Source organism: Pristiophorus japonicus, chromosome 5, assembly GCF_044704955.1.
Source record: "Pristiophorus japonicus isolate sPriJap1 chromosome 5, sPriJap1.hap1, whole genome shotgun sequence".
Lineage (NCBI taxonomy): Eukaryota > Metazoa > Chordata > Chondrichthyes > Pristiophoridae > Pristiophorus > Pristiophorus japonicus.
The window spans coordinates 60,530,401-60,544,801 of NC_091981.1; the positions used below are offsets into that span (position 1 = coordinate 60,530,401).

A 14,401-nucleotide genomic window follows, 5' to 3' on the forward strand; every position below is an offset into this window, starting at 1 on the left:
TTCCTGAATGTTGAATACCCCTGCACGCCTGCAGCTTCATGACCTCAGAGTCCGCCATCAAATGTGAATGCGAGGCAATTAACACCTTGTTGGCGCTGCGGAGGTGATCATCGAGCCCTTCAATGCCGCTTCAAACGCTATGCGTGCAAAGGCTGGGGAACAATGGGACACCTCCAGCGAATGTGCAGAGGATGACCGACCCATGGCGGATCAAACTGAACTAGAGACTCGAACCGAGGAGGCCGTAGTGTACGGGGTACACATCTTCACCATGAAATGTCCACCGATCATGCTAAAAATTGAACTGAATGGAATTCCAGTATCCATGGAATTGGACACGGGTGTGAGTCAGCCTATCATGAGCAAAAAGGCCTTTGAGAGGCTGTGGAGCAACAAGGCACAAAGGCCCAAGCTGAGCCCTATTCATACCAAGCTGAGAACTTACACTAAAGAGCTGATCCCTGTAATTGGCAGCGCAGCAGTAAAAGTCTCCTATGATGGAGCGGTGCACAAACTATCACTATGGATTGTACCAGGAGATGGCCCCACACTGTTCGGCCGAAGCTAGCTGGGAAAAATCCACTGGAACTGGGACAACATCCGAGTACTTTCGTCCGTCAACGACTCCTCATGTGCCCAGGTTCTGAGCAAGTTCCCGTCGCTGTTTGAACCAGGCATCGGAAATTTCTCTGAGGCGAAGGTGCAGATCCACTTGGCTCCCAGTACACGACCCATCCACCACAAGGCACGTGCGGTGCCATACATGATGTGAGAGAAAGTGGAGATTGAGCTGGACAGGCTGCAACGAGAGGGCATCATCACACCGGTCGAGTTCAACGAGTGGGCCAGTCCAATTGTTCCAGTTCTCAAACGTGATGGCACGGTCAGAATTTGTGGAGACTATAAAGTAACGATTAATCGTTTTTCACTGCAGGACCAGTATCCACTACCCAAGGCAGACGACCTATTTGCGATGCTGGCAGGGCGGGGGCAAGACATTCACCAAGTTGGACCTGACCTTGGCCTACATGATGCAGGAGCTGCCGGAATCCTCGAAAGGCTTCACCTGCATCAACACGCACAAAAGTCTGTTCATCTACAATAGATGCCCGTTTGGGATTCGATCGGCCGCGGCTATTTTTCAAAGGAACATGGAGAGTCTGCTAAAGTCGGTTCCGCTCACCGTGGTTTTCCAGGACAACATATTGATCACAGGTTGGGACACCATCGAACACTTGCAGAATTTGGAATTTGGCTAGATTGTGTGGGACTCAGGTTGAAACGCTCGAAGTGTGTTTTCCTGGTGCCAGGGGTCGAGATCTTAGGGAGAAGAATCACAGCAGACGGCATCAGACCCACTGACGCCAAGACGGAGGCCATCAAGAATGCGCTGAGACCACAGAACTTGACGGAGCTGCGGTCTTTCCTGGGACTCAATTATTTTGGTCATTTCCTACCCGGGTTAAGCACCTTGCTAGAACATCTACATGTGTTGCTACGCAAGGGAGATGACGGGGTAAGGGGGAAATCACAACAGATTCCTGGCTTTCTCAAAAACAATCTCTTATCTTCCAACAAACTGCTTGTTCTGTATGACCCATGTAGACGTTTAGTGCTAGCTTGCGACGCGTCTTCGTATGGGGTCGGGTGTGTGTTACAACAAGCAAACGAATCGGGAACATTGCAGCCTGTCGCATATGCGTCCAGGAGTTTGTCCAAGGCCGAAAGGGCCTACAGCCTGATTGAAAAACAAGCTCTGGCATGTGTTCACGGGGTGAAAAAAATGCACCAGTATCTATTTGGGCTTGAGTTCGAGTTAGAAACTGACCATAAGCCGCTTATATCGCTATTCTCAGAAAGCAAAGGTATTAATACCAATGCCTCTACTCGCATCCAAAGATGGGCACTCATGCTGTCTGCATATAACTATGTAATTCGCTACAGGCCAAGCACAGAAAACTGCGCTGATGCTCTCGGTCGGCTACCATTGCCCACCACCGGGGTGGAAATGGCATAGCCTGCAGACTTGCTCTTGATGATGGATGCATTTGAAAACGAAAAGTCACTCATCACGGCCCACCAGATCAGGACCTGGACCAGCCAGGATCCTTTACTGTCCCTTGTAAAAATTGTGTCCTCCATGGGAGCTGGTCCAGCATCCCAGCGGAGATGCATGAAGAGATCAAGCCGTTCCAGCAGCGCAAAGGCGAAATGTCCATACAAGCAGAGTGTCTTTTGTGGGGTAATCACGTGGTTTTGCCTAAGAAAGGTAGGGAAACGTTCATACGCGACCTACACAGTACCCAGCCAGGCATAGTAATGATGAAAGCTATAACCAGATCCCACGTGTGTTTCACCAGCACTGAATTCATGATCCACAATGGGATCAAGCACGTCACATCTGCCCCGTTCAAGCCCGCGTCCAATGGCCAGGCAGAACGGGCAGTCCAAACCATCAAGCAAAGCTTGAAACGCGTGTCGGAAGGTTTACTGCAGACCCGCCTGTCCTGAGTCCTGCTCAGCTACCGCACAAGACCGTACTCGCTCACCAGGGCTTCCCCTGCCCATGAAAAGGGCACTCAAAAACAAGGCTCCCTCTACTCCACCCTGATCTCCATGATCATGTCGCGGGCAGGTGGCAACAAAGTATGTACCATGATCGTGCAAATTTGTCACGCGATATTAAAGTCAATGATCCTGTAGTTGTACTCAACTATGGACATGGTCCCAAATGGCTTGCTGGCACTGTCGTAGCCAAAGTAGGGTGTTTGAGGTCAAACTTGCAAATGGACTAACTTGCAGAAAGCATTTGGACCAAACCAAACTGCGATTCACAGACAGCCACGAACAACCTGAAGAAGACACCACCAAATTCGATCTTCCGATACACACAGAAGTGGCAACTGACATCACGGTTGACCACAAAGCTGAACTCATCATCCCCAGCAGCCCAGCGAAGGCCCAACCAACTCACCTGCACCTGTGTTTGTACCGAGACGATCGACTAGGGAGCGGAAAGCTCCAGATCGTCTCAGCGTCTCACCCTGTAAATAAGTGTACTATTGACTTGTGGCGGGGGGGGGGGGAGGAAAGAGTGATGTTATGTATGCAACACCTTGTAACCAGCATTCTATTGCCAACAGAGGGCGCATCTGTTGGAGTCCCAAGGGATCCCAGCATCCCTTGCGAGCACTGTATATAAGCAGGTCTCCCATGCTGTGCCAGCACTCTGGAGTCAGAATAAAGAGACTAAGGTCACACTTACTCAAATCTACAGTACTCAGTCACATTGCTTTATTTGAGGCATAACAGTTACAGCATGGAAGGCGGCCATTCAGCCCATAGAGCATGTGCCGGCTCTCTGCAAGAGCGTTTCAGCTAATCCCACTCCCCCGCCCTTTCCCCTGCAATTTTTCTTCTTTCAGATACTTATCCAACTCACTTTTGAAAGCAGTGATTGAGTCTGCCTCCACCATCCTTTCAGGCAGTACATTCAAGATCCTAACCACTCACTGCGTAAAAAAGCTTTTTCTTATGTCGCCTTTGGCTCTTTTGCCAATCACCTTAAATCTGTGTCCTCTGGACCTTTCTGCTAATGGGAACAGTTTCTCTCTATCTACTCTGTCCAGACCCCTCCTGGTTTTGAACACCTCTCTCAAATCTCCTCTCAATCTTCTTTGGTGTCAGGAAAACGACCCAGCTTCTTCAGTCTATCCACGTAAGTGAAGTCCCTCATCCCTGGAAGCATTCTAGTAAATCCTTCCTAAAGTGTGGTGCCCAGAATTGGACACAATATTCCAGTGAGGCCAACCAGTGTTTTATACAGGTTGATCATAATAGCCACACTTATGTACCCTATATCTCTATTTATTGAACTTCTTCCTGCACTGAATCCCGGTCCTTGAGGCTACACTTAACCTCCGCCGCTATCTCTTCCCACTGCGGTCTGAGCATATATCTGGAGGGCCTTCAGATCCCTTGAGGGTACAGGGCATCTCTCCTTCTTTCCACCTCTTCCACCAAGACCTCCAGTGCAGCGCCAGAAAACCTTGGTCAGCTATTATTGATTCTTCCACAGTGCAATATTCAGAATGATCTGAGCCCCACCAGCAGTCACATTGCACCGCCCCTTTAAGAGTTGTAGGCTCGCTTTGTTGAGCTCCTGATGTGTGCAGCTAATGAACAGTTGCACAGATCAAACAAGGAAATGAGCAGGTAGCACAAAGTTGGCATCCAGTATGGATTGCAATCAATGGGTGTGGGTTAATCGTGGTCAAGAGGACCTGGGTGTAGTACCGGAAACATTTCAATTATCCCATTAGATCAGTAAAGGGGAGTACAAAGCCACACTCAACTTCATCCTGATGTGCCTCTCATCAGATCCACATCACTCTGCCTTCCCTACCCTACTCCTGCACAGACTTACTCACACCACCACCTTGCACATCCACCCATCCCTCTTTATCACTTCCCCAACTGACTAACCACCCCTCACACTCTCAGAGGGAGAGGGAGAGAACCGGAGGCAGAATGCCATCATTGGTGACTCTAGCATCAGCAGAGGAGGCTGCCTTGGAAGTTTTTGGAGTTTCTGAGCACCTGGAGAGAGGGGGACATCTCAGCAACCTGGTGATAGAATTACATATCAAACAGCTACATGGTGTAAATCAGTCACTCATATGGGGACTGATGTCAGCAGCCACTGAATGGTCATCATGTGCATAATGGTATCTGTACCCATTCTTCATGACATCTAAATCATCTCTTTACTCTCCCAAAGGTTCATCAAGAGCGCCCCCCTCCCACCGCCATTGTCCAGGAGGAAGAGGAAGACAACATCTCAGATAAGCCTCCAGCCTCTGAGGGCGCATCGTCACCAGAAATAAGTGCACCCAGCACCAGCGCAGATGCACACACCTCGGTGTGTGCCATGCGAGATAGTGTTATCACCTGGTGTCTTACAACTCACAAGTGAGCAAGAGCAGATGGTGGAAACAGAGACAACAGTGGAGAATCCTCACTGGAGGGTGCAGGATGCTCCCAGCTCTGCTCAGATGCATGCAGATGCTGAGCTTCGGGGGCCATCCAAAAGAGAGCATTCTTGGAAGTGCAGGAAGAAGTGCAGGAGGTTTTGCGAGCACAACATCTATAAATGTGCCGAGAATGGAGGGGTCCATCTCCAACATGAGCACCACCCGTGTCGCAGGCGATGGCGACTTAGGTTCTTCCATGGAAAGGATGGCCACCTGCATAGAGCAGCTAATGCGCCAGTTGCAGGAGCATATGGTCTCTATAGAGAATAGATGGCAAAGGCTTATAGAACTCCTCTCTAGGAGGGATGTCAACGTAGACATGGGTCCTCATGGCCCCACTGCTGTGCAGCAAGATGCTCTCTAGCAGGTGGCCCATGAGAGGGATAATGGTGAGAGGGGATATGCAAGTGTGGGATCCTCTCAAAGCGCTCACACTTCTCCCCCATTGCAAACCCCTCAGTCAGAACTCCAGATGCCTCTTCGGACAGCGATGGCCCCTGCACAGTTGCAGGAAGGGCAGACATTGGCGGGGTCATCACAGGCTCTAAAACCCAGAGGACACCCACCAAGATTGTCTAAGTAGACACAGCAGGGAAGTGAGCAGGCTGCCTCTACTTCTGCTCAAGCCACAGGGGTAGCACCTCGTAGAAGCTCACGCAAGAAAAGAAAGACTTGCATTTATTTAGCGTCTTTCATGATCACTGGATGTCTCAAAGCACTTTACAGCCAATGGAATACTTTTGGAGTGTAGTCAATATTGTAATGTGGGAAACGCAGCAGCCAACTTGCGCACAGCAATCTTCCACAAATAACATAAGAACATAAGTAGGCGCAGGAGTAGGCCATACGGCCCCTGAAGCCTGCTCCGCCATTCAATAAGATCATGGCTGATCTGATCATGGACTCAGCTCCACTTCCCCGCCCGTTCCCCTAACCCCTTATCATTTAAGAAACTGTCTATTTCTGTCTTAATGTCCCAGCTTCCACAGCTCTCTGAGGCAGCGAATTCCACAGATTTACAACCCTCAGAGAAGAAATTTCTCCTCATCTTAGTTCTAAATGGGAGGCCCCTTATTCTAAGATCATGCCCTCTAGTTCTAGTCTCCCCCACCAGTGGAAACATCCTCTCTGCATCCATCTTGTCAAGCCCCCTCATAACCTTATACGTTTTGATAAGATCACCTCTCATTCTTCTGAATTCCAATGAGTAGAGGCCCAACCTACTCAACCTTTCCTCATAAGTCAACCCCCTCATCCCCGGAATCAACCTAGTGAACCTTCTCTGAACTGCCTCCAAAGCAAGCACATCCCTTCGTAAGTATTCCAGGTGTGGCCTCACCAATACCCTGTACAGTTGTAACAAGACTTCCCTGCTGTTATACTCCATCGCCTTTGCAATAAAGGCCAAGATTCCATTGGCCTTCCTGATCACTTGCTGTACCTGCATACAATCCTTCTGTGTGTCATGCACAAGTACCCCCAGGTCCCGCTATAATGCAGCACTTTGGAATCTTTCTCCATTTAAATAATAACTTGCTCTTTGATTTTTTTCTGCCAAAGTGCATGACCTCACACTTTTCCAACATTATACTCCATTTGCCAAATTTTTGCCCACTTACCTTTGCAGCTTTTTTGTGTCCTCCTCACACATTGCTTTTCCTCCCATCTTTGTATCGTCAGCAAACTTGGCTACGTTACACTCAGTCCCTTCTTCCAAGTCGTTAATATAGATTGTAAATAGTTGGGGTCCCATCACTGATCCCTGCGGCACCCCACTCGTTACTGATTGCCAACCAAAGAATGAACCATTTATCCTGACTCTCTGTTTTCTGTTTATTAGCCAATCTTTTATCCATGCGAATATATTACTCCCAACCCAGTGAACTTTTATCTTGTGCACTGTGATAATAACACTCTGATAATGACCAGATAATCTGCTTTTGTTACATTGATTGAGGGATAAATATTGCCCAGGACACTGGGGATAACTTCCCTGCTCTTCTTCTACACAAGTAGCTTCACAAGGGTAGCCACTTGGGTGTTTTGTTTCTGTTAATGTAATGTCACACATAAAAGTCTTTATTTTCACCACTTTCTGGTCACAGACAAATTTATTGAGTTGGAGTGAACGGTGAGATAACATTACCTCCAGCAATGGAGGTCATCATCATCATCATAGGCAGTCCCTCAGAATCGAGGAAGCCTTGCTTCCATTCCTGAAGTGAGTACTTTGGTGGCTGAACAGTCCAATATGAGAGCCACAGACTCTGTCACAGGTGGGACAGATAGTCGTTGAGAGAGGGGGCGAGTGGGACTGGTTTGCCGCACGCTCTTTCCGCTGTCCGCGCTTGATTTCTGCATGCTCTGAGTTGAGACTTGAGGTGCTCAAGGATGCACTTCCTCCACTTAGGGCGGTCTTGGGCCAGGGACTCCCAAGTGTCAGTGGGGATGTCGCACTTTATCAGGGAAGCTTTTGAGGGTGCCCTTGAAGCGTTTCCGCTGCCCACCTTTGGCTCGTTTGCCGTGAGGGAGCTCCGAGTAGAGCACTTGCTTTGGGAGTCTCGTGTCTGGCATGCGGACCATATGGCCTGCCCAGCGGAGCTGATCGAGTGCGGTCAGTGTTTCAATGCTGGGAATGTTAGCCTGAATGAGGATGCTGATGTTGGTGCGCCTGTCCTCCCAGGGGATTTGTAGGATCTTGTGGAGACATCGGTGGTGATAGTTCTCCAGCAACTTGAGGTGTCTACTGTACATGGGTCATGTCTGAGCAATGGAGGTTAATATGTAATGAATAACTGTCATTGTAGGGATGCTTTATGGTATTGTGGCAGCCATATGTTAAGTAAATTTGGTGCATAGTGAAGGGCTCCTCTAGATCGGTCACTGCATCCAAAGTGCATTTTCATGCCTATTGTCTGCTCTATGACACATCTGGTGGAGATGTGGCTTTCCTTATACAGACTATTTGTACTAGTTTGTGTGTCCTTTTGAGCAAGTGAACATTGGACTGTGCCCCCTTTTACAGCATGGGCCCTCGATTGGGTCACGCATGTGCAGTGTGATATACGAGAAAGCCGGAAGTAGGAAGTGTACCGCATGGAGGGGTCTGCTGCTACGGGATTTGCTTCTAGCTTTTTCATTATTTGGAACATTTCACGACCTTCCGTGTTAGTAGGTGACCAGACAGACAGACAGAGACAGAGGGAGGGGGTGGGAGGAGGAGGAGGGGAGAGCGGAAAGGGGAGAGGGGGAACTCGGGGAAGACGGATCAAATACTTCCAACCCTCTTTACACCCACACCCCATTTCTCAGGAAGCTCGGTGCATGTGTGACAAGAGATATCATTGGAGTGGATGAAATCCGGAAGTCACGCCACTGTCACTATTCACTTCATACCCAATGAACCTGTTAACAATCTGTGATCCACACATAATGGGCCATCTGTGGTAAGGTCAGGAACTTGGGCTAGGGGTCAGGCACTTGAGCTGCGGGTGTCAGGCAGTTCGGCTGGGGGCGAAAGTGAGGTGAAGGAACTTAGGCTGTGGAAGCTGTATCCTCTGCGTCAGAATGGCTCGAATTATACGTTAAGGTCACTCAGAACTTGGGCTGGGTGGTTTCAATTACACATTCGAGAGAAACTTCCAGGTGTGGCATATCCTCTAAGGGGACCAATCAGCAATCAGGTCATGTGATCACGGAGGGCCTATCAAAGCAATTTCTAGTGCAAATAGCTATGTCCTTCATTGTATCTCTCCTGGGCCTCTGTTCTTGGCCTCTTCAAGGGTGGCATGAGCAAGTTGAGGGCAATGGTAACTTTTACAGCCACTGGTAAGGCATGGCCACCTTCTCCTCCGGGCTGCAGGTCTTGTTCCAGCAATGTACAAATGTCTGCGACGACCTGCCACGATAGCCGGAGCCTCATTTGACACTGCTGCTCAGACATGTTGAGAAATCTCATCCTCTGCCTGTATATCCAGTGTTGGGGGCATTGCCTCTGGTGCAGTGCAGCCCTGTGCAGATGCCCTCTGCCCCGTGCAGCATCAGGTGGCCGAGGAAAAGGTTGGTGGTGCGGCTGGTGTGCCTGTTGGTGTTGGTGTTGGTGTTGTTGGTGTTGGGGCTCGTCGTGGTCCGATTCTGAGGCCCAAGGACAGAATGTATAAATGGCATCCATGCTGAGGTAGAGCTGTGCACTAATCAGCTGAACCAATGGCCACTCAACTTCCGCCTCAGGTTCACAGACGTGGTTCCCGAGCTATGTGATGCCTGTGGTCAGTGAAATTTGAAAGGTAGGGTTAAAAAGCCTCTCAAGGGTCTGACCAGTAATGGCCCCCAGAAAATTCTGTCCCTATCGTTCAAGACCCTCACTGAGCCGACATCCAAAGTACTAATGTATGGATTTTGTGGGGAGAAGGATCCTTACAAAATACCGCTAAAAAAGGAATGCAAAATTATAGCAGTGTGAAATAACACTGCCTTCCATCAAATGCTACTTTTAAAATTTTTAATAAATATAATGTAAAAAAAGTTTATAAAACAAGACTTTTAAAAAAAAATTAATTTATAGGCCAAGAGTTTCCGCTAGTTTGTGCTTCGCCTGGAATTAGCCAACCCAGGGTAAAAGATCGAGAAATTTTAAATGCAAGTTACATCGAGCGTAACACGAGTTTCCACAATTTTCAACATTGGTTTAAAAAAAAAACATTGCATTGGAAGTGGCCCCAATTACAAAACTAGCCATGACAACATATCGAAATAATGAGCATGGCAAGTTTCCACCGATTGCGCCAGTTTGAGAAGGCTCTGCAAATTGAAGCTATTTCTTAAGCGCAAGGGCATGAGTAGGCATGTTTAAAAAAATGTTAAATATTAAAGCATTTATTTATTTTTTTTTTTAAACTGACTGTACACCAGGAAAACTAGTAAATGGTTAATTTTCAGTTATTTAAAATCAGACTGCTCACAGATGATTGACTAGACGACACCAATTATAATCCTTGGGGTTACAATTGCCCCACGCTGGGTTCGGGGCAGGCATTTTACGAAAAGTTTTTTTGTGCTGGAGTGGGAAGCACCAGTCCCGGCGCAGATTTAGGCTCTTTGTTTAAAAAACAATGTTACCTGCGGTAATGAAGCATTCCCCCGACATTTGCACGGCATTCAGCAGTGGGCCGCTGAAACTCTGCAGTCTCTTCAGTGGTGCCCACTGGGCCACCAGTGAGGGTGTTGGCCCGCCCAGCAGCCTGGCACCCATGAGGGGGCGACAAGCTGCATGTTGGCAGCCCGACCACACCAGCGGCCGCCATTGTTGGATCAACTAAAAAGGCGGCCGACAGAAAAATAGATGCCAGCCGTCACACTACCACCTTCCCCAAGGGCAGCCGGGGTGCCATAGCTTCTCACACCGAGGGGCAATTTTCCCCCGAGGGGCACAAGGGGGTCGGCGCGGGACGATAAAGGTCGGCTCGCACGGCGATTACCTCATCACCACATGTGCCACCATCCAGGGAACCAACGACAGGTCACGGCGCAAAGTAGTTTTCGACTCTGGCATCCCTGGGGCAATTCTGGCCGCATCACCCGCGATGTCTGCCCCGGGTTCAAAACACAGATTGCCCAGTTAGCACCAGCCAGAGACGCTTACAGGCATTTTCAGAAAGGACAATTTTATGCCGCTTATTTTTTGTGATTAACCCATTAATAAAACTGCGCCAGGTTTCCACTCAAATACAATCAATTTATATATTTTTAATGCGAGGTAAAAATTAAAAATTACATTATATTACTGTCAATGCGCTGGCTCATGGAAAATGTTTAGTTTGTGATTTTGCAAATGACTGTGGAAATTTGAACCGTATCTTCACTTCGGAAAAGTGTTAATATTCAACATAAATAAAAACAAATCCCTTTATACAAAAATATAAATATTTCCTTTAGCTTTTCTTCACCGCTGAGTTTTGTTTCAATCATACGATCGCCTCGTTATCAGTTTTTCTTCTGGTTCTCTTGCATTGCCTAAAAATACAAAGTCAATAGGTTATAGTAAATCATGACATGCATCCATTCTCGAAGTTGTATTTATTTATAATGACCATCTTTGGTCCACAATAATAACCATATTGCAGGGCAATTTTGCGAGGCTCTGCAAGGATTCAGCGATATGATTCCTGCCCAATCCCATGTCCATGCGTTTATCACTATTTCATTCAAATCACTCAAGTCTTGCATTATTCCTTCAAACACAATGTTCTAGAAAATGGATTGTGCTACACCCGTTTTACAGGCATGAAACCGACACTCAAGGGCCCAATATGGCAGTCGACGTGTGCACACTTATTCTGCACAGGAAGTGCGTCGCACATCATATGGGTTAGGGGTTCTCCAAAGGGATCCAGGCGCATGCCTGAAACCGGTGGTAAGCCCTCTACATATGCAAAAGAAGTCAAACACCTGTTTCAGGCTTCTTTGGAAAATTGCATGCTTCAGTCAGTTTCTTTAGGCGCTGAAGGACCAAACCAGCGGTCCTTAAAGGGACTGCTGAACGCTGCCATGCAAGGGGTTATGTCTTATTACTGTGGAACCAGGAGGGGCAGGAGTGCACCTCTGAGTGCCAGCAACATCCTCCCCTCGAACAGCCCCCACCACACCCTTGGACCTGAGCTAGCATCCAATCTGGCTGAATTTGTCCCCACACCATGTCAGCGATCCACATTTGCCGTAGTCCTGCTGCCGGTCTCATTAGGCATGCTCAGCACCGGGAACATGCTCTGATTCAGACCCAATCTAATTTCTAGGCCATTGCTTCCATCAATGTTAAATTTCATCTCCCATTTCTCTCTTTTCTTGGCTAAGGATCCTCAGATGTATGGTAGCCTAGCTGTTATATTAATGGACTAGAAATCCAGTGGTTACAAGCTCAAATCCAACCATTGAGATACTGAATTCAGTAACTGGCTACAGAAAGTGTCAGCTGCAAAACAAGTTGTTATTATTCACTGACTCATTGGTGAGTTTCAAAACAAAGAACAGATAGAAACATCACAATGAAATAAAATCATTCTTTTGGTGAGGAACCTCTTCTGCCTGGAGGACATCCCAGGAATTCTGTTGTCATCACTTGCCACAATTTTCTGTCTGAAATGAATGACTAGTAAATCACAGGGAGCTCCTCAGTTCCCGATATAAAAAGTCTGTGTATTTGAGGCTCCCCACCAGGAGGGAGATTATATTTATTTGTCTCTTTTTTAAAAAAAAAATCAGCTTTTGTAGCAGACTGAATTAGTTATTCATACACTACTGACCAAAAGCCCAGAATTAAATGTGTCTCCACACCAATAATTTAAAATTCTTCAGATGCAGTCTTCCAAAAAGGAAGAAATCATAAAAGTTCAAAATATTAGATGCTCAAAATCCCACTCACTTTTTTAGCCAGATAGAAAGCACTGCTAGAACTGTAATCCCAAGAGCTGGGCCAATACCTAAAGAAAAATGATGAGAGATTATAGTAAAATTAACAGGTTGTTTTGTTGCCTAGAGTCCTTGATCATTATATTGTCTTCCATCTATAGGCACACGCACATGCAAGCAAAGCAGCTTGATGTCACCTACAAAAGAACATTCACATCTTCAGACATTTCACCAATTAAGTACTTTTGATGTGTTGTCACTTATTATACAGACACATGGCAGCTAATTTGCACAAAGCAAGGCCCCACAAATAGCAATGAGATAAATTACCAGTTAATTTGGTTTGGTGGTGTTGGTTGAGGGATACACTCAGGATATTGAGAGAATTCCCTTGCTCTTATTCAAATAGTGCCATGGGATCTTTTATGTCCACCTGCGAGAGTAGACGGAGGCTCAGTTTAACATCTCATCCGAAAGGTGGAATCTCAGATAGTGCAGCATTCTCAGTATTGCACTGCAGTGTCAGCTGGGATTATGTGCTCAAGTCTCTAGAATGGTACTTGAACCCACAACTGTCTGATCCACAGCTGATGGTTGGCAATAAGGATGCTGTTTGAATGAATTTGGCAGTCTTTAACAGAGCAAAACAGCCTAGCATTAAACTAGCAATCCTACTCCAAAAAGGTCAGCATGACTAATTCAGTACATTGTTGCTTCATTTGAATCTAACTATGCTACACTTCTCTAGGAGCATTCAAGGTTGACATTGGATGCCACTAACATCCCTCACCTCGGTAGCATGTATTAAGCTCCACACAAGCCTCCTCCCACCTTACTTCATCTCACCCTAACATATTCTTCTATTTCTTTCTCCCTCATGAACTTATCTAGCTTCCCCTTAAATGCATCGATGCCATTTGCCTCAACTACTCCTTGTGGTAGCAAGTTCCACATTTTAATCGCTCTCTGGATAAAGATTTATTAGTGACTATCTTATATTTATTTATAGAAACATAGAAACATAGAAAATAGGTGGAGTAGGCCATTCGGCCCTTCTAGCCTGCACCGACATTCAATGAGTTCATGGCTGAACATGCAACTTCAGTACCCCATTCCTGCTTTCTCACCATACCCCTTGATCCCCTTAGTAGTAAGGACGACATCTAACTCCTTTTTGAATATATTTAGTGAATTGGCCTCAACAACTTTCTGTGGTAGAGAATTCCACAGGTTCACCACTCTCTGGGTGAAGAAGTTCCTCCTCATCTCGGTCTTAAATGGCTTACCCCTTATCCTTAGACTGTGACCCCTGGTTCTGGACTTCCCCAACATTGGGAACATTCTTCCTGCATCTAACCTGTTGAAACCCATCAGAATTTTAAACGTTTCTATGAGGTCCCCTCTCATTCTTCTGAACTCCATTGAATATAAGCCCAGTTGATCCAGTCTTTCTTGATAGGTCAGTCCCGCCATCCCGGGAATCAGTCTGGTGAACCTTCGCTGCACTCCCTCAATAGCAAGAATGTCCTTCCTCAGGTTAGGAGACCAAAACTGTACACAATACTCCAGGTGTGGCCTCACCAATGCCCTGTACAACTGTAGCAACACCTCCCTGCCCCTGTACTCAAATCCCCTCGCTATGAAGGCCAACATGCCATTTGCTTTCTTAACCGCCTGCTGTACCTGCATGCGAACCTTCAATGACTGATGTACCGTGACACCCAGGTCTCGTTGCACCTCCCCTTTTCCTAATCTGTCACCATTCAGATAATAGTCTGTCTCTCTCTTTTTACCACCAAAGTGGAAAACCTCACATTTATCCACATTATACTTCATCTGCCATGCATTTGCCCACTCACCTAACCTATCCAAGTCGCTCTGCAGCCTCATAACATCCTCCTCGCAGCTCACACTGCCACCTAACTTAGTGTCATCCGCAAATTTGGAGATACTACATTTAATCC

The 14,401-nt window shown here is 47.0% G+C and overlaps 1 protein-coding gene across 1 annotated transcript in view; it reads right to left on the reverse strand.

The window, feature by feature from the left end:
- Positions 1–9,602: 9,602 nt before the first annotated feature.
- Positions 9,603–14,401, reverse strand: part of LOC139264079 (uncharacterized) — a 59,579-nt gene continuing 54,780 nt past the window's right edge. Inside the window, exons 7-8 of the mRNA XM_070880173.1 lie at positions 12,451–12,508; positions 9,603–11,045 (exon numbers count right to left, since the gene is read on the reverse strand). Coding sequence (XP_070736274.1) covers positions 10,997–11,045; positions 12,451–12,508 — 107 coding nt within the window. The 3' untranslated portion in view covers positions 9,603–10,996. The remainder of the gene's footprint in view (positions 11,046–12,450; positions 12,509–14,401) is intronic.